At 51.3% G+C, this 23,321-nt stretch overlaps 3 protein-coding genes across 3 annotated transcripts; all 3 read left to right on the top strand.

Moving 5' to 3' along the window:
* The first annotated feature begins 2,481 nt into the window (after positions 1–2,481).
* LOC145389906 (uncharacterized) lies at positions 2,482–10,710 on the top strand. The gene is made up of 2 exons (XM_080265022.1): positions 2,482–2,560; positions 9,422–10,710. The coding sequence occupies exons 1-2, from the start codon at positions 2,482–2,484 to the stop codon at positions 10,708–10,710; spliced, it is 1,368 nt and encodes a 455-aa protein (XP_080121148.1).
* Positions 10,711–12,553: 1,843 nt separating this feature from the next.
* Positions 12,554–14,446, top strand: LOC145389905 (uncharacterized). The gene is made up of 2 exons (XM_080265021.1): positions 12,554–13,798; positions 13,901–14,446. Exons 1-2 carry the CDS (start codon positions 12,554–12,556, stop codon positions 14,444–14,446), a joined length of 1,791 nt encoding a protein of 596 aa, XP_080121147.1.
* Positions 14,447–14,467: 21 nt separating this feature from the next.
* Positions 14,468–16,693, top strand: LOC145389903 (uncharacterized). Its single transcript, XM_080265020.1, has one exon. The coding sequence runs from the start codon at positions 14,468–14,470 to the stop codon at positions 16,691–16,693; it is 2,226 nt and encodes a 741-aa protein (XP_080121146.1).
* The last annotated feature ends 6,628 nt before the right edge of the window (positions 16,694–23,321 follow it).

Below are 23,321 nucleotides of genomic sequence, written 5' to 3'. Positions count from 1 at the left end.
GGCCGAAGTTGGTTTGTAGGAGGGAGTCCATAAGGGTGTTGTAAAGGGTGGGGCTGATTATGCTACCCTGTGGAGTGCCGTTTACGTGTTTGTGGGGAGTGGACGAGTATCCTTGAAAGCGTGCCAGAGCTTCTCGATCCCTAAAGAAGTCCCCGAGCCAACCGAGGAGGCGACCCCCAATTCTCTTGATGGCAAGAGTAGAGAGGATCGCCTCGGGACTGGCACGCTCGAAGGCTTTTTCGAGATCGAGAAAGATGACAAGACTCTTCCCATCTCTGATTTCTGCCATGAAGGTGGTGAGGCATTCTGCTGTCCCTTTTCCTCTGGTATAGGCGTATAGATGTTGATGTGGCGTGGGAGAGCTCCATTGCAGGCGCTTGTGGACCATTCTTTCCATAGTTTTGCAGAGGCAGCTAAGAAGGGATATGGGCCTGTAGTTATCGGGGTCTTTGGGTTTTGGAATTGGTTGAATGGCTGCTCATTTCCATGCAGAAGGAAGTCTGGCTAGTGTCCAGGAGTGATTGAAGAGGTTTAAAATGGCGGTGGCATCTTTTGGTCCGGCATGGGATAGCATCGAGTATGTGATTAAGTCAATGCCAGGGGCTGTGTCGTTGCTTCTTTTGAGAGTCTCACAGGCAAATTAAATAGGAAAGCAGTACTGCAGTGTCAAATCCAACCCTCCCTTTACCAATTCACGCCGATGTTGAACATCCAAGCCCGTGGATCATTCCTCACCCCTGTTCTCTAGCTGAGACAGACTCAGAATTCCCAAGATAGACTTTGGTCCTTTTAGGCTCGCCCAGTATTCTCTTCCCAGCAGCCGCAGCGGTAAGATGTCTCCCGCTCGCTCCCGCTCTGCATAGACTCGGTGCTCATAGTGAAACGTGGATAGCGCAAGCTAAGACTTTCACTGCTGCTTTTCCCAGCACCTTACCGATTACTTTCCCGTCATTCTGCAAGTGTCAGCCCGCTCACCTTGGCTGAAAATCTTTTTTACTACGTAAGACTACCTTTATTTCTTAGATTTTACTTTGATCCTGTTAGGCTCGCCCAGTAGAGGCTCTGGTGCGGTACGAAGCCGAACCCCGAGGCCAGTGGCACGAGGGGACCCCGTTCTGGGGTGGTTATAGGAAGCACTGGACTGGGTATTTTCTTTAATAGGGTTAGGGATCAGGGGTACTCCTTTGACCTTGCAAGTGGTCACTCCCTTTAGAGGGGGGGAATTTAGGTTACAAGCCCCAGATCACAGGTAGATTGGACCAACTAGGCGGCCTGTTAGTGGCCTATCAGGATTTTTTCCCCATGTTGAAAAATGGGTAAACTTAAAATCAAACACAGTAATCTCCAAGAAAATCAAGTTAAACTGAAATTGCTTGAAATAGTTGCTCCTCACAACATAAAAATAACAGGACTCCATGATTCAAAAGAATTCATCATCGCAACTACAGCCACAGAAGATGATACTAATAAGCTCCTGTCTCATCCTCTGAAAACATCTTTACAGGACAATGGCTTCACCCCAATCCTCCCTCCTGACCTAAAAGCCAAAAGGAGCATAATATGCACCAAAGTAGATGACATCATCTACCGCCACAGTGAAGAGGAGATTGAACATGAAGTCATTAAAGAAAACTCTTGGGCCAAAATCACCAAAATAACCAAATTTGGAAACAGAAACACTATGAAAATAGAATTTGATGATATCAAGATGGCAGAAAAAGCAATAGAAGGGCTGAAATTGTTCCATCTGTGCATCAGCAAAAATCAGATCCAGGCTGAGAAATATCTACATATCATAATGTGTATGAAGTGCTATGAAATGGACACATAACATCAACGATAAACCCAAAGATTTTAAAATCTGTTCTGAATGCTCCAGTCTTGATCACACTTGGAAGAAATGCAACTCCAACTTCAAAAAGTGTATTAACTGCGAAGGAGACCACCGCACTATGGCTATGAAATGCCCTAAAAGAAAAGAAATAGTAAAGAAAGCAATAAATACACCCCCCCCCCCGCCACAGTACGACCAGGTCTAAGCTTTGCACAAGTAACAAAACCAAACCCTAACACCCCAGCAGCTGCTATACAAAATGGATCTCCCAACGACAAGTTTGCAGACTACATGCTTCTTATCATGAATGCTCACATGTACGAGCTCACGCTCCTCCACCAATCTCTCACTAGCTGCCGCACCGAGCACATCTCCCAGCAGAGACCTCCAACCTTCCACTAGCCTGTGGCAAGAACCTTTCAGCGCTCTGATTGGAGGGCGTCGGATCTGTTTCGTGATTGGAGGGCACGCGATCCGGCACCTCCCCCGCCATCACCTTGTTTGTTTGTTTGTGTGATATTCGTCCCAGTTCCCTGGGACACGGGCAAACAGAGAGCCCGTCAGAGGTGCGCACTACTTGCGCGAGCTTGCTTTTATCGAGGTGGAGGGTAATCCCTTACCGTAGTAAGTAATGTATTTAAAGGAGCATGGGCAACAATGCCAGCAGCGTCCCTAAAGACGTCACCAGTTCGGGCAAGGGCCGAGTCGAGCTCAGACCTGAGCCTGGTGGTGGCTGGGCAGTCCAGAAGATAATGCAAAAGGGGCTCCTCACAGCTGGCCAAGCAATGTTCACACGGGTCCGGCTCCATACCCCTAATTTGCTTGTAGCAGAGAAACCCAAGACGCAATCTTCGAAGTCGGACTACAATAAAATTAGGTAGACCTGGGGGGGGCAGCAGGAGGGAATAGGACGTGGCAGTAGCATACCATTTTGCAGAGCAAGAGCCCTCCGTGACCCAGAGCTGATGGTCCTCTAGGGATAGTCTTCCTATGGTGGCAGTAAGAGTGCGGATGAGGTGCAAGGGACTAGGTCGTAGTGGAAATGTGATGTCTGGAAGATCACAAGCTGAGCGCGCAGCGTGATCAGCACGCTCGTTGCCACTGATTCCCACATGTCCCGGGAGCCAGTGCAGGTTAATCGTTGCGCCCCTATGGACAAGAAGTGATGCGAATGTATGGATCGCTGTTAGGAGGAAGACGTTGTCATGCAGCGAGAAAGATCGTAATCTCTGAATCGAGGAAAGAGAGTCCGTGTGGATTATGACTCGGTTGCGACGATGGTGGTGAGCATGGCGCAAAGCACCCAGGATGGCCGCAAGTTCCGCCAGGAAAGCGGATACACCTGAGGAGAGTCGCCAAGCTTCCACTATTTGCCCAGTGACAAAGGCTGCTCCAGCTGCGCCATTGGGGGAAACAGAGCCATCAGTGTAATAGATGGCTGAGTCTGGTAAGGCCAGAGCTGCCACCCTACTGAGACCCTCCTGGCGAAGGAGTGCTGGAATCGAGGAGCGGGGTTTAGCCTCCGATGGACAAAAAATATTAAAAAGAGGAGGATCCCATGGCGGTGGATCAACATATCCGGAAAAGGGGGAGTCGGGGTCTTGACAGAGGCTCGCCGCAGCTCCCAGTCCATGGATGACAGCGGCCATGTTGCGAGCCCAGTCACGCTGAGGGGCCGGCTCGGGTGGGCGGCCGAGAAGGCGTTTTAGGAGGGCAGTGACGGGCAGGTGAGGCAGGCACTGGATCATCTTCAGTGTGACGATTGCCGCTCGTAACATAATGCGATGGGCCAGAGACGGCACCCCGCCCTCCATACGCAGATTTTCAATCCGGGTCCAACGTGGAGCACCCAGCATGATGCGGAGTGCATCGTTCTGGATGACCTCCAGAGATCGAGACACTGGTGGAGTGAGACCAGTTAGACAGATGGCACTGTAGTCCACCAGAGATCGGATTGCATGAATATAAAAGGTCCGGAGGACAGAAAATGATGCCCCCAAACTCCGCCTGGAGAGGTATCTGAGAGCAGCCATTCGGGTGGAAGCACGTTCCCTCAGATACCGTACATGGCAAGCAAAGGTGAGGCCCCCATCTAGCCATACCCCATTTTACTGGTGGACGGTGACCATTGAGAGCTGATGACCTCCAAGCAGCAGTGGAAAGTCGGGGGGGCGGAGGCCAAAAGGCAGACACTTCGTCTTAGCAAAGTTGATTTTAAGCCCTAGCTCGTTGCACTTTGCGTGTAACCGAGAAAGGGCCAAGTCTGCCTGTTGAAAACAGTCTCTCCGTGTAAACACGAGGGCCAGATCGTCAGCGTAACAGAGTAGAGTTATGCCAGGCCCATATTCAACAAAAAGGAGCTCCTCCATCAGGACATTGAACAGGATAGGGCTCAAAACGCTTCCCTGGGGGGTGCCATTGGTATGCGGGTGAAAAGGGGAGAGGTGCCCCTGAAAGCGGACCCCCGCAGTGCGGCCACTAAAAAAATCCCGGACCCAGGATATGAGCCTGCCCCCTACTCCCCTGGCCGCAAGAGCTGCCAAGATAACGGTGGGGTTCGCCAGTTCGAATGCCTTCTCGAGGTCGAGGAAGATGGCCATCCCCCGTCCGCCCCTCAGCTCCCCAAGGAATGATGCAAGGCAGTGGGTGGCACTCCTGCCTGGGTGATATGCATAAATCCTTGGGTGCAGCGGTCCCAGCCACCAAGCAAGACGAGCCCGCACAACCCTCTCAGCTGTCTTTGCAAAGCAACTGAGCAGGGAGATGGGGCGCATGGCAGTGGGATCACGAGGTTTCGGAATCGGGTGGATGACCGCCATCTTCCACGACCTCGGTAGACGCCCCTCAGACCACGATAGGTTGAGCAAATCAAGCAGACGCTCTCTACCGCAATCTCCAGCATGACTTAAAATGGAGTACGTGACCCCATCGAGCCCTGGTGCAGTGTCCTCCCGGCGCCTCAGCGCTTTTTGAAGCTCTCCGCTGGTGATGGGACAGTCAGCGGGGTCAGGTGTATTACACGCCGTCTGAATGGCCGCAATGCGAGAGGCGGACAGCTGCACTTGTGAGGCTCGGACAGACTGCGGGAGATTGGAAGAGGCTGAGCGGTCAGCGAAATGCTGGGCAAGACGGCTGGCCTCAGCGGCAGGGTCAGGGTGAGAGGGCGGACGAGGAGGACGTGGATCGGAGATGAACCTGATTCTCCTCCACATCTCACGGAGCGTGGAGGGAGAATCCAGGGTGCGACACCATCCGATCCACGCCTCCTCTTTAAGGCGACGCTTTTCAGTAACCACATGCCGAGTCACAGCAATCAGGTACCGGCGGTGCGGAGATGTTCGGCGCCGCCGGTACTGCCTGCGTGCTGCATTCAGCCTATGGTTCAATTCCCTGACCCTGTCGCAGTAAAACCAGCCGTCCCGGTAGCATCTCGCCGAGCGCCGCTGCAAAGGAATGGCAAGAGAGGCAGCGTGCGAAAAGATATTTGCTGCTTGATTTGCCCGGCTCTCGAGGTCTGAGGCGGGAGAGGATGTCGCAAAGGCCGCCGTGAGAGCACGGTCAAAGGCCGCCCAATCCGCCTTGCGTAGATCCCATCGTGGTGTGGGAGGCGGGGGAGGGGGGAGGGGGCGAGAGGCAAGTCAACAAGAGTAGCGAAGTGGTCACTCGCAAGGTGTGGGTGGAGTGACCATGACGCCAGGCCTGACAGAGGGGTTGAGACAAAGGAGAGGTCGAGGCGACCTCCTCCAATATGAGTGGGCTCTGTCGTGTTGTTTAGGAGGGAGACACCACCCATCTCCTCCAGAAGTAAGGAAATGTGCCGTCCTGCTTCATTGGACTGAAGAGGCGATGACAGAAGGGCGTGGTGGGCATTGAAGTCGCCCCCAATGTATACTGCCCCCCTGGCAGCTTGGGAGAAAAGTTCCCCCAACTCCAGGGTGCTCCTCTGGCTTCGGTATACATTGTATACCGTTAGGGGCGACGTCGCCAGATGGAGAACCACGCCCTGAACCTCCACATCAGGTCCACAGAAAGGAGGGGACTCACAATCCGTGCACGCGATGTGGTCCTGGACCAGAACGGCACATTCCCGTGTAACGCCACGAATATACGGGAGGAGATGGGTGGTGTATCCCGAGAGATGGAAAGTGGAATTGCCTGGGAGCAGGGTCTCCTGCAGGAGAATGACATGAGGGCGGTCCCGTGCGGCCGCCTCCTGCAAAAGGGGGAGCTTGCTCCGTGCTCCCAAGCAATTCCACTGGAGGAGCCTGAGAGAGCGGTCTACTGGCCGTCCGGCGACAGTTGCGGACGGTCGTTCTCCTGCAGCAGTGGTGAGGCCCTGTCCATCACTTTGGACCCTGATGGTGGTAGGGTTTGCCCTAAACGATGACGCTGACGAGGCAGCTGTGCGGTGGAAGACTGAGCATTGGGAGGTCGTGGCTTTACCCTCTTGGACGGGCGAGCTGTCCTGTGCAGTGTGGGACGGGGTCGCCCTGCCGAACGAGCTGGGCGGCAAGGGGACAGAGGAGCACCTAGGCTCGCCATCTTCCTCTCTATCGCCCGGTCCACCAGGCGATTGGCAGCTTCGGCAAGAGGCTCGGTTGGGAGAGGGATGTCGAGGGTCGACGCTATTGTCTTCGCAAGGGTCAGCGCCAGCTCCGTGGCAAAGGTCCTGAGCTCCTCCGTTGTGAATGAGATCACCGGAGGAGTAGGAGCGGTTGGTGGACTGGGTGTGGAGCCTGGCACTGGTGGCGGAACAGTCAGTGGCTGGCTGGTCTCTACAGGTGGAAGTGCTGGCGAGACAGGCGGCTGCTGGCGGTGGACCTCGGCTGCGGTCTGGACCACAGTCAGGGCTGAGGGCAATGGAGGGAACTCCTGATCGCTGAGAGGTGGTGGGCGCTGGATGAGAGGGCGGCGCTGTTGGCCCCAGATGAAAGTGCCAGGGGGAGCTGGAGTAGCGCTGGCGGCCTGGTTCTCCTGCACAAACACTACCTGCCTCTCCCGACCCTGGTTCACTCGGTGAACCCTCGCGGGGCAGCTGGGGTGCCAGGCGTGGTGTCGCCCGGAGCAGTTGGGGCACTTGGCCACAACTGGTTGTTTCTCCTTGTACCGCTGGAGGCATTCGGCCGTGTCGTGGCCGCCACTGCACATGCCGCAGATGACGGGGCGGTTGCAGTTGGCACGGTGGTGCCCGTAGCGCTGACAGCGGTAGCAACGGAGAGGCTCCGGGGTGAAGGGGCGAAGGTGATACGTTCCCCAGTTCCCTAGGTCGATGGAAGGGATCAGAGGACCCCGCAGGGTAACAACGACCTGACGAGTCTCTTCCCGGGTCCGCGTTTTCTGGCAGCGGGTCGCCTCTTCGACCTGAGGGTGGTGAAGGAGGATCTCCAAAGGCATTCTCAAGGGGTAGCCCATGACAACTGCCTTCGTCGACTGTTGGCCGGGCGTCAGCTCGACTAGTTTCACAGGGCAGGCCTCGTCCTGCATAGCTGATCTCAAGAGGTCGTAGGCTCCCTCGTCCTTCGGCACCAACACCGAGCTGCCATCTCGACCTATCAGGTTGGAGCAGCGTAGCCCTGGCAGGTGACGCTCTAGTGCAGCCACGGCGTCGTAGCTCGTCGCATGGCCGTCCTGTACCGGCACACGGAAAGCTGGAAATGCAGAGCGGGGAGGCGGACGCACAGCTACCGACACGGAGGGACGAGCAGCAGTGGGATCCCTGAGGGGAGGCCCAGTGCGTACTGCCGGAGAAGGGCCGTTTCCCTGGCGAGCACGCCTCGATCCCTTGCGTATCACGGGGGTGAAACCCTCATCTTCCTGCAGAGCGGGATCAGCAGAGGGGGGGAGCTGAGTCGCAGCAGGAGCCTCCGAAGTGCCCTTGGTGGAGGAGAGAGATGGTGGAGCAGGTACAACCTCCTCCATAGCCTCATGTCGGCGGGCCGCCTTGGCAGAGCGGGTAGAGTCACCACGCAAGCGAGGTGCCACTCTCGTAGGTGTTAGGGTAGAGGGGTTAGCACCCGCGGCCTCGTGAGCTGATGAGTGAGAGCTCGAGTCCGAGCAGTGACGCTCCCTCTTCGTGCCTGTGGCAGGGCACGGGATGGAGGGCCTCGAATGAGGAAGCGGGAGGCGGGAATGCCCGTGGGGCCTAGGGATGCTGGATCCCTTCATGGTGCTCACCGGAGCAGGCCAAAAAACTCAGTCAAAACACACACACCCACGCACATACACCTCACACACACAACCACTCAAAAATCACAAGCAAACAAAATACAGAAAAAGAGGCCAGGTCCCTACAGTGACGGGCAACCTATGCTCCCCGCCCTCTAAAGGGCGATGGGAGGCCCCGCCACTGCCCCTTTCGGGTCTTCCCTACTCTAACAGAGCCGCCCTCACCGCCTCCTATAACCAGGCCCTAAAGGCCCCCCTTCATGGAAGTGCCCTAACGGCACCCCTTCAGGGTTCGGCGTCGTACTACGGTGAGGTACACTAACGGCAGGCCAAAAAAAAAAAAAAAAAAAAAAAAAAAAAAAAAAACACCCACACACACAGTCACAAACACACACACACACTCCCACTCACACCCAGGCAATCTGAGACAAAGTCTCAGAAAAAAACCTGGAAAGCAAAAGCAAAGCTTCCTCAGTGCCAGAGACTAAGTCAAAACTGGCCCAAAAACGAGGAAAAACAGGCGAAATTCACGAGTGAACGAACCAGTGTTCGGAGCTCGAGAGAAATCGGCCAGACCTCCTCACCCGACAGAGTCAGAGCTAGGAGTGCCGCCATCACCTGAGGTTTTAACATCGTCGCAGACTCTCTTTCCTCCATTCAGAGATTACGATCCTTCTCGCTGCATGACAACGTCTTTCTCCTCACAGCGATTCATACATTTGCGTCACTCCTTGTCCATAGGGGCGCAATAATTAACCTTCACTGGCTTCTGGGACATGTGGGAATTAGTGGCAACGAGCGTGCTGATGACGCGGCGCGCTCAGCTTGCGATCTCCCAGACATCACATTCCCATTACGCCCTAGTCCCTCGCACCTCATCCGCACTCTCACTGCCACCATAGGAAGACTATCCCTAGAGGACCATCAACTCTGGGTCACGGAGGGCTCTTGCTCTGCAAAATGGTATGCTACTGCCACGTTGTATTCCCTTCTGTCGCTCCCCCCAGGACTACCTAATTTTATTGTAGTCCGACTTCGAAGATTGCGTCTTGGGTTTCTTTGCTACAAGCAAATTAGGGGTATGGAGCCAGACCCGTGTGAACATTGCTTGGCCAGCTGTGAGGAGCCCCTTTTGCATTATCTTCTGGACTGCCCAGCCACCACCAGGCTCAGGTCTGAGCTCGACTCGGCCCTAGCCCGAACTGGTGATATCTTTAGGGACGCTGCTGGCATTGTTGCCCATGCTCCACTTAAAATATTACTTACTACGGTAAGGAATTACCCTCCACCTCTATAAAGCAAGTTCGCGCAAGTAGTGCGCACCTGTGACGGGCTCTCTGTTTGCCCGTGTCCCAGGGAACTGGGACGAATATCTCACAAACACAAACACAAACATCGTCGCTCTCCGTCTCTCTTTGGAAGTCCTGCAGAACACTGCTCTGCGTATATTGCTCGGTGCACCTCCTTGGACACGCTTGGTCAACCTTCGGGCTGAGAGCAGTTTTCCCTCTCTGCAGCACCGCATTTGGGCACGAACAACAGCTGTCGTTGCTCAGCTCTGTCGGCATCGGCCCCACCTTCCGGTGTCTGTACTCCTCCAGCGTACCCTTTCTCGGCCCCCAAATCCGCACCCTGGACGTGATTGGATTCTGCTTGCTGCGGACATAGTTCGCAAGCTTGACGCCGCTGATGCCATTGGTGGTGGTCCTGACTTGCCCAATCCTGCATATGCCCCTGCTCCTCCTTGGCTCCCACCTGTGATCAAATATGTCGAGCCTAATATAGCAGTTCCCAGGTCCTCTTTTCCTGCTGTTCTTCGCCAGGATGCTCTCAGTCGTGTGGCAGCTTTCTTCACTCCAGATACTGCAGTCTACTATACTGACGGGTCTGTTGGTGATGACGGGTCTGCGGGTGCTGCTTTTGTTTGTGATGAGGGGGTTGAGTCCTGGCGTGTCACCTCCGGTGTTTCAGCCTACCAGACTGAGCTCGTTGCCATTCTCTGCGCCCTTCGCCATGCTGATCAACACCTCCATCGGCGTATTATTATCCATACGGACTCGCTTTCCTCTATACGCGGCCTCCAAAAGCACTGCTACTCTGACAATAAATATCTCCTTACGTCCATCATAGCTGTTGCAACTTCCATCACAGGTCGGGGGGGTGAGGTTCACCTTCACTGGCTTCCTGGGCATGTCGGTATTGCAGGCAATGAGCGTGCTGATGCTGCTGCTCGCCATGCTGGCACGTTACCTGTTACCACATTTCAGCTGCGTCCTAGTCTATCCCTTCTCTTGCGACACGTGGCTGATGCCGTCTGCCGACTTTCGCAGGAGGATCATCAGTTTCAGGTGTGGGAGGGCTCCCGTTCTGCTACGTGGTATGCCAGAGCTACAGAGTACTCACCTGTGTCTGTTCCCCATGGCACACCTAACCACCTACTGGTTCCACTTCGCCGCTTACGCCTGGGGTTCCCGTGCTACAGCCAGGTGACTAACAGCAACCCAGAGCCATGCCCTCACTGCTTTGAGGTCAGTGAGCAGCCCCTGCTCCATTATGTTCTGGACTGTCCTGCAACATCTCGACTTCGGTGTAATATTGGGACGCAGCTTCATGTTGGGGCTGACGACTTTCAACTGGCAGCAGAGCTTATTGCAAGGACACCCACGTCTGCTCTTTTGGGGGTTGTGGCCATGTACCCACCCCCACGCTAGTATATAATCCTTGTTTTATTAACAGAATTTCACTGACGGGCTTTTGTTTTGCCCGTGTCCTCCCTTTTTAGGAGGCGAATCTAAACCAACCAACCACCAACATCGTCGCTCCACACTCGCAGTCCACCTCTCGCCGAGGCAACACCTCCACCGCTGTTCCCGGCGGGACCAGCTCTCCACTGCAGTCGTTTCATCCGAGGGATGGGCCTGTTCTCCTTCTAAGGGAGTGCCCCGTCAGTTCACCAGGAGTTTGAGGCTCGTCCGCCTTGTTACCCGGCCGACCACCCTCCCTCCGCCAATACCTTGACTGGGGTTGTGCCCTTGCGATCATGTGAACTGGGCCTGACCTTTGTATATCCACCTGCTGCAGTGGAGAGCTGGAGCGAGTCCGATGGGGGTTGAGGGCGGAGTCGGGACGCTTTGATCCTGAGCTTCGGCGCCCTTACCATCGGCGCCGTTTCTTTCACCAAGCTCTTGTCCCTCTCCGCCCTCCATGAACATCCGAGCAGCCGGCCGCCGACCATCATCGAGTCGTCTGAGGCTTCACCTGGGGCTTCACCTGAGCTTGCCGGCGCCTCCTTTTATCTGGCGCCGTGCAGTCTATCGCTCACTCCCCGTTGCCTCCTCCATCATCGGGCTGCTTCCACCATCGCCATCGCCTCGTTCCCTTCCTCTGCCGCCCTTGCCTTGTCTGCAGCCCGCCAGGAGACAGGACGTGTGAGCTAGGCAATCCCTAGGTCCTGTCCTCCCCACTTTTAATCAGCCCATACCCCACTGACCGGGCTAATGTATGGCCCGGCCTGCAATATAGTTGCAGGAAATCTTAGAACGAACGAACGAAACGTCGCTCCACAGTGAAACGTGGATAGCGCAACCCAAGACTTCCATAGCTGTCTCTCTTCCAGCTCAGAGATCGATTTTCACGCCAACACAGCTTGAGGAAACCTTTTTTTTTTTTTTTTTTTTTTTTTTTTTTTTTTTTTTTTTACCATATCAGCTGCTTTCCGGCTGCCACTTAGAGTCCCTGCCGTAGTACGACGCCGAACCCTGAAGGGATACCGTAGGGTATTTCCATGAAGGGGGGCCTTAGAGGCCTGGTTATAGGAGGCGGCAAGGGTAGGCATTCTGTTAGGGCTAGGGTTAGGTAAGTCCCTCACGGGGCAGTGTCGGGGTACTCTCACGACGTCCTCTAGAGGACGGGGAGTTAGGCCCCCCGGCACTGTAGGGAACCGCCGGATTGTAGCTGATAATTTATTTATCCTGATCGATTCCTTCGTTGTTCTTGCTTAAGCATACATACCGATTTACATTCATACACTCAAGTATATTTAATTTCATTTGAGTATACATGTGTGTATGGGTGTATATATGTGTGTGTGCTGCTTAGAACTAATGGACGAACGACTGAGTAAATAAATACCTCACACACACACACACACATATATATATATATATATATATATATATATATATCGGCTAGAGATATATATATATATATATATATATATATATATATATATATATATATATATATATATATATCCCCCTTGTGTTTTTTTTTTTTCTCGCCACTTCCACCCCAGCTGACCACCGACTTTCCCCTTACCAACCCCCACTGTTACTCCTCAGGCAATTCCCCACCCCCAACAAAACCACCTCACCAAAAACGCACCCCACCCACACAGCCGCACTGCCAACCACCTCCCGACACACGCCCAAAGCAGGACGCAAGCACACAGACCACCTTGGAAGCCTTCACACAAACCCCACAACCAGACACCACTCTTCCCAAAGACCACTTCATCTTCAAGGCAGAACACCTAAAAAATCTAGGCCGAATGCTATGCAACACAATGGTGTCTATGCTAGAACAGGTCCTCAATCGGCCCATAGATCCAAGCCCCCTCCGCTCTGCAATATCCTCAACGATCCAGAACTGGATAGAACATCCCGACCCCCACACCACTGCCCCCGAAGACCTAACCCAAGCCACTCCCCAACAACAAACCTCATCACAGCCTCCTCCACCTCCTGCCACCTCAGACCCCACACATCAACCATGCCACAGACAACACAACCGTACAAAACACACACCCCGAGATGCCAGAAACCGTTCCCTGTCTACCGACAGACCCACCGAGCACAAAAAAACAATGAAAGCCCAACCCCACCAACCTCGCAAGTGCTCTGTGGAGAGAGGGAGACCCCGCTCCAGGTCCCCCCTTCCTACTCCCACCCAAACAACCTAGGGGACACCAGCAACACCGCCAACACCTCACCTCCCACCTCCCTCCGCATACTGCAGTGGAACATCCTCGGTGCCTCTGCACGCCGCTCCCTGCTAGAAGAAGTCGCACACAAAGACAATATCGACATCTTCCTCCTGCAGGAGACTCTCTTAAGCAAGCACCGCCCACTGCATATGCGGGGTTTCACCCCCTTCCTACTACCCTATGTGCGGGGTGGCTGCGCCATCCTCGTCCGAAAACACATTCCTGCAGCCGCCATCAGCCCCCTTCCAGACTGTTCTGAGGCAGAGATTCAGGGAGTGGACCTCACCCTAGCACAAGGCCACCTCAAAATATACAATGTCTACCGCTCACCCACGGCCGACCTTAGACTGGGGGAGCTACTCTCACTCTCTGATACAGAAGAAGTCTTTGTTGGCGGAGATTTTAATGCCCACCACTTCTGCCTTAACTCCCAAAGCCCCACAAACCCCACAGGACGCCACCTAGCTACAGTCTTGGAGGAAACACCAACCATCACTCTCCTAAACGACGTTGACTCTCCAACACACCTACAAGGGGGCAGGCTAGACCTCTCCCTCGTGTCGTCAACGCTAGCACGTCACTCCACTTGGGAGATCCACCCCACTCTAACCTCTGACCACCATGCCATCCTCTGCACCATCCCAATCGCCCCACTCCCCAGACCTCCTGCCCCCCCCCCCCGGTGGAACACCAAGCGCGCAGACTGGGGTCTGTTCACAAACACACTAGACGACCTCATCAATAGCGATCCCTCACAGGACCTAGAGGAACATGCTGCCCAGATCATAAGTGCCTTTCAAGCAGCAGCAGGAACGGCAATTCCCACCACCACCCCCATTAAGCGCCACCACAAAAACCACTGGTACTACTGCCCCAGAGTCAAAGAACTTAATCACCATCTAAACAGGGCCAAAAAGATCTACAGGGCCAACCCCACCCCCGAGGCACTTAGATATCTCCAGTCAGTCATCCAGCACTCCATCGCTGAGAAAAACAGCATCAAAGAACAGAAATGGCTGGAGTGGTGTCAGTCGCTAGGAGCACATTCTAACCTTGGCTCTATATGGAAAAAACTGAAAGCAGTCTCCAGCCCCCCCTCTGCCCGGCCCCCAACTCATCCAAATCCCCGCAAAGAGGCAGAAAACCTAGCAGAGTCCTTCGCCAGACGCACCTCCCCAACTCAACTCCCAAATGATATCAGGCGCCGGCAGGAGGAACTCCACCAACACAGAGCCGAAATGATCCACATCAGCCAAAACACCCCAGCCGAGTCTGATCGCCCTTTCACAACACATGAGCTGGCCCAAGCAAAGAAAAGCAGTACAGATACAGCTCCTGGCTTAGATGGAATCACTTACAGCATGCTTTCACATGCGGGCCCAGTGGCTGAGAAGGCCTTTCTGGACCTCCTCAACCACTCTTGGACCTTAGGCCGATTGCCCTTGCAGTGGAAGCAGCTGTGATACACCCAATCCCCAAACAAAATGACCCCAATAACCCCAGACCCATCTCTCTTCTCAGCTGCCTCGGCAAAACGGCTGAGCGCATGGTGCTCCACCGCCTCCAATGGTGCTTGCCCCCCCCCTCACCACTACACTTTTGCATACACCAAAGGCAAAGGGGCCACAGAATGTCTTGGCTCCTTCCTCTGTGAATTCCGAGGAAGCAAAGGACTTGCTGTCTTCATTGACCTCGAGAAGGCCTTCGAGCTTGCATGTCCTGAGGCAATCCTGGCAACCTTGGCACACAAGGGTGTGAGGGGCCGCCTCCTTTGCTGGCTCGATGACTTCTTCCGGGATCGTGAAGCTGCTGTCCGCTTCCAAGGACACACGTCTGCTCCACACCGACATCAAAATGGCACTCCACAAGGCAGTATCCTCAGCCCAACTCTGTTCAACACCCTTGTGGAGTGCCTCTTATGCACTGACCTAGGCCCAGGAACCCGCCTACTCTGCTACGCTGACGACCTTGCCCTCATTATCCATCAAGGCCCCTTCTTTACACGAGCACAAAGGGCTCTCTCTAAGCTCACCACTATATGCAGAGAACTGGGGCTAAAAATTAACATCAACAAAACCAAAGCTCTCCCCCTGGGTATTGGGCCTCCCACAGACCAACTAAGACTCGGAAACACGTCCATTGAATATGTAACATCCCACAAATACCTTGGAGTAACAACAGACTCCCACCTTTCCTTCAGAGGTGAAGTGACACGGCTCAGGGAGAAAACCAGAACACGCACCTCCGCGCTCAGAGCCCTAGCAGGCAAAGGGGGAGGTGCGTCCTTCAAAGTCCTCCGTCTCTTTTATATACAAGCTATAAGGTCCATTGTTGACTACTCCGCCCCTGTCCTTCTCACCATCGACACTGCCCAATCGAACAGACTTGAGGTCATTCAGAATGAAGCCCTGAGGATTATGACCAACTCTCCACAGTGGGCCAAGCTATGCAACCTCCGCCTAGAATGCAACTTAGAATCTCTCCACCATCGCATCCAGGCAAGAGTGACAAGCCTAGCCATCAAACTGGCCCACACAGCCTCCCCCCTTCCCCTCCTCTCACGCATAAAAGCTGCAACCGGCCTTCACCCTGACATCCTTTCCCGGAGCTGGATGCACAGTGTTGCCCGCGCCATCCACGCCCTAAACCTTTCTGCTATGATGCAAGCCCCCGACTCTCCTGCCCCTCATTACCGCCCCCAAGCCCCTTGGAACCCACCCTTATACAACCTCCTCCTCCCAGACTCGCCAAACAAAGCTAACACCCCCACTCAATTGCTGCGCCAAGAGGGGTTGCAACGCATTGCTTCTATCACTCCCCCTGATGCCGTCACTTATTACACGGACGGCTCTGTTACGGACACACGAGCCGGGGCAGCCTTTGTTTGTGGCGACCACAGTCATGGCTTCCGAATCACAAATGGCGCTTCCACGCTTCAAACCGAACTCGCTGCTATTGCAGCAGCTTTAAAAGATGCCCTCCACACCGCACCCTCCTCGACCATCATCATTCATTCTGACTCCACTGCCGCTATCCATGTCCTTAAACAATTCTCACCCTCTGACAACCTCGCACTAACCACTGACATCCATGCAACAGCCCAACAGATCCAAGAGGCAGGGGGATCCATCACCATCCACTGGATCCCCAGCCACGTTGGAATAAAGGGGAATGAGAGGGCTGATAAGGCAGCCAAACATGCATCAGCCCACCCCCACATTGACACAGACATACCCCCAAGCCTATCACGCATTAAACAAAAGATTAAGCAACGAACAGCCAGACGCAATCGCAACGATCATGAGGCAGAAGTCAAACTCGGATCTCCATCTGCTACCTGGTTTGCCCATGCCACCAAATATACTGAACTCATGCAGCCACTACCCAAAGACAACCGCCTCCTCACCTACATTCATCGCCTCCGGCTGGGATTCGCGTGCAAAGCTGAAATCACCACCAACAACACCTCTCCCACAGAATGCGAACACTACGAGGCCCCCACCTCTCAACCATTCCTTCACTACCTGCTAAACTGCCCTGCCACATCTCGCCTTCGGGTCAAACCCCCCTACCCTAATCCCGACACACTAAGATCCGAAAATCATCCTATTCCCCCATGCACGCTCCGCAAGGCTGCCGCTAATATCATCGCCACAATACCAACTCGCACCCTCTTAGAAGTGGCACAAGCTGCCCCACCTCCTAAATAACCCCCCCAAAAAAAAAATCAGCAGAAGAACGCAGTGCGCTGCTAAGCCCTAGGGGCACCACAGTGACATGCCATCTTCCCAGTTACTATACAAGCCCTCCCACACAAACCGGGCTAATAGATGGCCCGGCCTGCACTAAAGGTGCAGAAAACTTTAAACGAACGAACGAACGATGCACGAGCTTGCAAACCCAGGCAGCTTTAATAAAATTCTGGGGGAAAGTTGCACAGTTAATGGACTACCAATTGTCAAACTCCCCCCTAACCCCCCCTCTGAAAAAATTATACAAGCCATTCTGCCATCTACAACTAAAAATCTTCTTTCTCCCCCAGCCAATACAAATAAAAAACCTGCTGAATCATCCCTTTACACACAAACCATCCCTATCTCTGAAGAGAAAAACGCAGAGGCTATGGCGCTTGACACACATGAAGATGAACCCATCCCACATGGAAGTAATGACATCTCAAAATACCAAACAGACAGCGAATCAGACGAACACCTAAGCTCCTCTGACAAAGACGAAACCGAAAATGACAAGGTAGAGGTCGTAGTCCTCCCCTCAATTTGGAAGTCAAACAAAGATTACAAACAAAGAGAACTAGCCAAAGCTATAAAAGAAAACAAAGCCTTATTCATACAAAATCACAACATACTGAATCCAGATTTAGCACTCAACCAACAAAGAATCACCTGTGAAAAACTAGAAACCTTCCAACATCTCATTCGGCCAGCTAACACCGAAGAAGAAAGACTTCTCCTTCGCCTAGGGGATCAGCACACAAAGGCTTCCCAACCCTCTCAGTCCAGACCCCAAAGACATAGACAATGAAAATCATTCAACATAACGTCCTTAATTGGCATGGTCGAAGTCTAGGTCTTAGCAATACCTACCGTAATTTAGATCCAGATATCATTCTTATAAATAGCCACGGCACTACCTCACCAAATTCACTCCGTATCCCTGGGTATTATACACATAGCAAAAACTTTTTCAATCGCCCTATGGACGGCACAGCCATTGCACTGAAAAACAATTTACAATACAAAATCATAGACAATTTTATCTCAGATCTGATTGCAGTAGAGTTACAAACGCACACTGGAAAAATCATTATTGCTACAGTATACCTCCCCCCTAGCCGCCCTTACCTCCCAACCCCCGATTTTATTAACTTATTCAGAAGAACCATCCCTGTATACCTCATTGGTGATCTTAACGCTAAACACCGCCTCCTGGGCAACAGAAACTCAAACGTCGTAGGAAGACAACTTCCAAGACTCATCCAAGACACCACAGTAAGACACATTGGTCCCAACTTTCCTACATTCCTCTCACACAACTCTACCTCCACCCCAGACATAGCTCTTTGCAACCTAACAGCTTATCACAACACCCATTTCTCTCCCTGCCCTCTCACCACTAGTGATCACACCCCCATAATCGCCACTATCTCCACCGCCCCAATAACCGTCCCCATTCCACCTCGACCTAACTTTGCCATGGCCAACTGGAATGACTTTAAACAAGATATAACCACAACATTTACTAACTTTCATATCCCCGATGATGGAACACTAGAGGAAATCGATCAATCTCTTGAAAGATGGTACTCCAACATAAATATTGCAATCAACAACAACATCCCTACAACAACACATAGAACAATCACTACTCCTAAACACAACAGAGACACACAGATCCTCATCAATCAATACAATGCATTAAGAACTCACTCCCAAACACATGGTTGGACACGAGATCCATTTAGACTATACAAACTACTTCAAACTCAACTACACACATCCCTTCTAACAGAACACAACACACATTGGGCAAACACTATTGCAAACACCGCCAATCGAAGTGGAGGAGCCTCTTCCACCTTCACCACCGCCTGCCGCCATCGCTCTCTCTTCTTCTCCCCCTCCACCTAAGGAGAAGAGGAAGAAACAAAAGAAGAAAGGGGGAAAGACCAAGAGCGACCCCTCCTCCGTTGCTCGCCGGATCGAGGCCCTCCTTCCACCACTCTCAGGCACTTGTGATCTCGATGCCCGCACGGATGCGGACCTAGAAGAGCTACTCTTCTGCCTCACGGATCCGATCAACGACGACGATACACTGCCTCTCGTCTACCAGACTCTGTATCAGAAGATCCGTGAGGCATACAACTCCAACTCCTTCTCTCCATCTGAGGAAGCCGCCATCCGTGAGGGCATCGGGTTTGATCCACCACGTGCTGCCCTCGTCAACTATATAGCCACCAGACTGCTCTCTTAACTGTTGAGCCACGCCTGATCCTGTCCTGCCTTGCTGCTTCGGCTTGCAGTTATTGTCACCGCTATGCTCTCTTTTGAGAGCTTTGTTTTTGCCATTCCTCTGACGGGCTCTCTGTTTGCCCGTGTCCTCACCTTACTGTGAGGCAAATATCACACAAAAAAAAAAAAAAAAAAGCTGCCCTCGTCAACTATATCGCCACCAGACTGCTCTCGTAACTGCTGAGCCACGCCTGATCTTGTCCTGCCTTGCTGCTTCGTCTTGCAGTTTTTGTCACCGCTATGCTCTCGTTTGAGAGCTACTTTATGCCACTTCTCTGACGGGCTCTATGTTTGCCCGTGTCCTCACCATGTTGTGAGGCAAATATCACAACAACAACCGCCTCTGAAAAAGAAAGAACACATAGGCGACACTGGGAGTCCATCTTTCAAGAGATCGAAGAAGAACAGGACAACAACAGACACGACAATTTAGTAAAAGAATTCCTTACCAACAACGTAGATAGATTAACACCGTACCACTCAGCTAACCCCGATAGATTAGACTCAAACACAATATTTACCACTCCTATCACGGCAGACGAAATTACCTCTATTATTAAGAACTTAAAAAAGACTTGCCCGGGAGAAAGTGGATATAATAAAACTATACTATCCAATCTCCCCAATATAGCCATTGAAAATTTAAAAAACATATTTAATGCAACCATCTCTGCAGGATATTTCCCCGACAAATTTAAAGAAGCCATCATAAAATTAATCCCAAAAAAGAACAAGAACCCACATCTCGTAGAGAATTACAGACCCATCTCTCTTTTAGAAGTCCCTGGAAAGGTACTAGAGAGAATAATTAATAAAAGGCTCAGATTACACCTTGAATCTGAGAATCTGTATAATAAGAATCAATACGGTTTTCGACTACTAAGGGGCACCACTCAAGCAATTGCAATAGCATCAGAACATATAGCAATAAGTAAATCTAACAAAGGACAATGCCACATCATCCTTAGAGATGTAACAAAAGCCTTTGACAAGGTGTGGCATTTAGGACTGAAATATAAATTACTTAATCTCAACCTCCCAACTATAACTGAAAAAATTCTCTGTGATTTTCTTGACGATAGGGAGGCTAAAATCAAAATAAATAATTATACAGGTACTAGCTTTGCTCTGGAAAGCGGGGTTCCTCAAGGGAGCGTACTCTCACCAACTCTCTACTCTATATTCACCAGTGACTCCCCACAAGCCACTCATGGCATCAACATAAGCTACGCTGACGATATTTCCCAAATTATTAACTATCCTGGACCATCTAGAAGGATCATGAATTCAAGAACTCAAAGCGAAGTCGAGAAAATTAATGAATATGAATCTAAATGGAGAATACAAACTAACATAAATAAATTTTCCGTCATCCAACTTGCCAACACCAAAAAAGAACCTTTAATAATTAATGAAGAAATAACTAACTTCAAAAAAGAGGGTAAAATACTTGGTTTTAAACTTAACTCAAGAGGCTATCTTCCCAGTGTACAGGATAGAAAACAAAAAGCCACTGGAGCATTATCCCGCTTACTCAGATTCAAGAACATGCCTACAAAAGTCAAATCCCACCTTGTCAAAGCACTGATCCTCCCCATTCTAGAATATCCCCCCATTCCCACACACACCTTCAGCTATACCCAACTTAAAAAACTACAAATCTTACAAAACAAAGCCCTCAGATTTGCAACTAATCAGCAGTACCCTTACACACTTAACACGGAACAAATACACGCCATAACCAAAACCAAACCATTAAACATAAGATTACATAACCAAGCCAAAAAAAAGTTTGGAGTAAAATCGAGGAAATAGACCCCGAAACATACAACGCATTAACTAACAACATCAATGAGGAGAATCGCTCTTTCCATAAATGGTTCCCTAGTAGTTTAAAAACCATAATAAACAACCATGACCCTATACCAATTTACTAAACTCAACCAAAACCGATAAGTGACGCACTGATTTGTATCCAAACTACTCAATCTCACAATACAAAAACCCACCTAATTACGACATAACCCAATTTCGACATAAACCCAAACAACCCAACCAAACCCTCAAAAAGCTAGCTAGCTAGCTCAATTCAAACATACACAACATATGAACGCACACGCACGCACACCCACGCACACGCACACACACGCTCACATCCACACGCACATACGCTCACACACGCACACACACAAACATACACAGTCAAAACCACTATATGTACTTACCAAACTAACACAATATACAAAACACTTACCTAACTAACTCAATAAACAAAATAAAAGCAGTTACCTAACTAATACTATAAACAAAACAAAAGCACGGTGGCCAGCCCACCAACTGTCTACTCCCTCTTCCTTCCTCTTTCTTACTATCCCTTCCCCTGTTCTCTCTTCTTTCCTCCACCTTCCTATAAAAAAAAAAAAAAAATGCGGCGGTGCCCCTCAGTATCGCTCTTGCAGGAGAGGGGTGCACATGTAAGTCGGTTAGATCCGTGGCGCCCAACTGTCTACCTGGACGCATCACTGTCCCATGCACCAGGCACCTGGCACCAGGTTCAGTTACCGCATGTCAGAGGGGGAAGGCAGACGTGTGATACCCAACTCCGCGGTGCCTGGCTGCATGGCCACAACATACCAGTGCCACATCAGCCTTGTTATGACAAGTGAGGAATTTACAGTGTGATCTCGCATCTAAGGAGTTCACATCTAACGACACCATTGGACCTCTACCCATATTCGTATCTAACGTGGAAGTTTCCGTCTAACGAAAAAAAATCCCGGGCGAGCGGTTCAAATCTGTCGCCACCTTGGTCTAGTGCGTGGACGGGAAAGATGTTACCCTTTGCTACAGAAACTAAACCAGCTCAGTGAAACCTATGCCAAGAAAGTGAATGAAAGAAGATAAACAGTTACCGGTATCACCGAATATTTAAACAAACGCCATGAGCTTGGGGAAGTTGTGGCAAATCTCGATGGAAATGAAGGATAAGAGTGTGAGTGATGATGGAAATGAAGGATAAGACTGTGAGTGATGTCGATGAAAACAGGGAATCTTCATGGTGACATTCATGATGACTTTTCTGGATTTGTTGGGAAGGAAAAGAATGCAGACAAAAAGATAACAAAACTCGGGGAGGCATCGCGAGAGGCAATGGAGAGCGAGAGGTGGGAGGAGGGTGGTTGTGCTGGTGGCGTAGGTGAGAAGGAGCGGCCCAGTAGCCTTCCTTCCCGCCTCGGATACCACCTTAAGCACCTCATTTATCACTCACAGGTGAGTTATCGATATTATTTCTTCTTTATTTTATATTTTATGTCACTATGTATGATTATATGACAAATTAACGACAATAACTTACATAATGAGTGAAAATAGGGTCAAAATAGGGGTTAGATCCAGTTTTTACCCATTATAATTTTTCCCATATGTTTATGTATCGGCATCTAATGAAGTCGCATGTAACGAGTGGTTTTTGGTACCTATTACACGTTAGATGCGAGATCTTATTATTCAGGGAGTTTCCAAACGCTGCTCTCTCTCATTAGGGCTGCTCCAACATCCACTGCTCTGCCTTGTATCTCTTCTATAACCCCATCCATATACAGACTGAACAACCATGAGGACATGGCACATCCCTGTTTCAATCCAACATTCAAATAGAAAAATTCACTCAGTTCACTATCCACACGCACCGCATCCTTAGCACCCTCATAAATACCCTTCACGGCCTTCAGCAACTTTCCATTTTCTCCATATATTCTTAATACTTTCCACAATCCTTGTCTGTCCAGTTGTTGTTGTTGTTGTTGTTGTGATATTTGCCTCACAACATGGTGAGGACACGGGCAAACATAGAGCCCGTCAGGGAAGTAGCAAAAAGTTGCTCTCAAAACGAGAGCATAGCGGTGACAAGACTGCAAGACGAGGCAGCAAAGGCAGGACAAGATCAAGCGTGGATCGGCAGTTACGAGAGCAGTCTGGTGGCTATATAGTTGACCAGGGCAGCACGTGGTGGGAAAAAAACATGCACTTTAGACAATGCAACCAGGACCAGAGCTCTCAGTAAGGCCGGGAGATAAAACTAAGGCCTAGTTCCTGCCGTTGTGTCGTCGCCCTGGTTGCATAACACTCATCACATACACAATCATTCTTTACCTTCCTTCCTTTCCCCCCCTTTTCTATACGTCATTATTATTATTATTATACGTGGTGGGTCAAACTCGATGCCCTCACGGATGGCGGCTTCCTCAGATGGAGAGAGGGAGTTGGAGATGTATGCCTCACGGATCTTCTGATACAGCGTCTGGTAGAC

This window comes from Coenobita brevimanus, unplaced genomic scaffold (genome assembly GCF_032717465.1).
Source record: "Coenobita brevimanus isolate Jiangsu-jjx unplaced genomic scaffold, ASM3271746v2 jjx.HiC_scaffold_2594, whole genome shotgun sequence".
NCBI lineage: Eukaryota > Metazoa > Arthropoda > Malacostraca > Decapoda > Coenobitidae > Coenobita > Coenobita brevimanus.
This window is presented reverse-complemented; position numbering and strand designations above follow the sequence as displayed.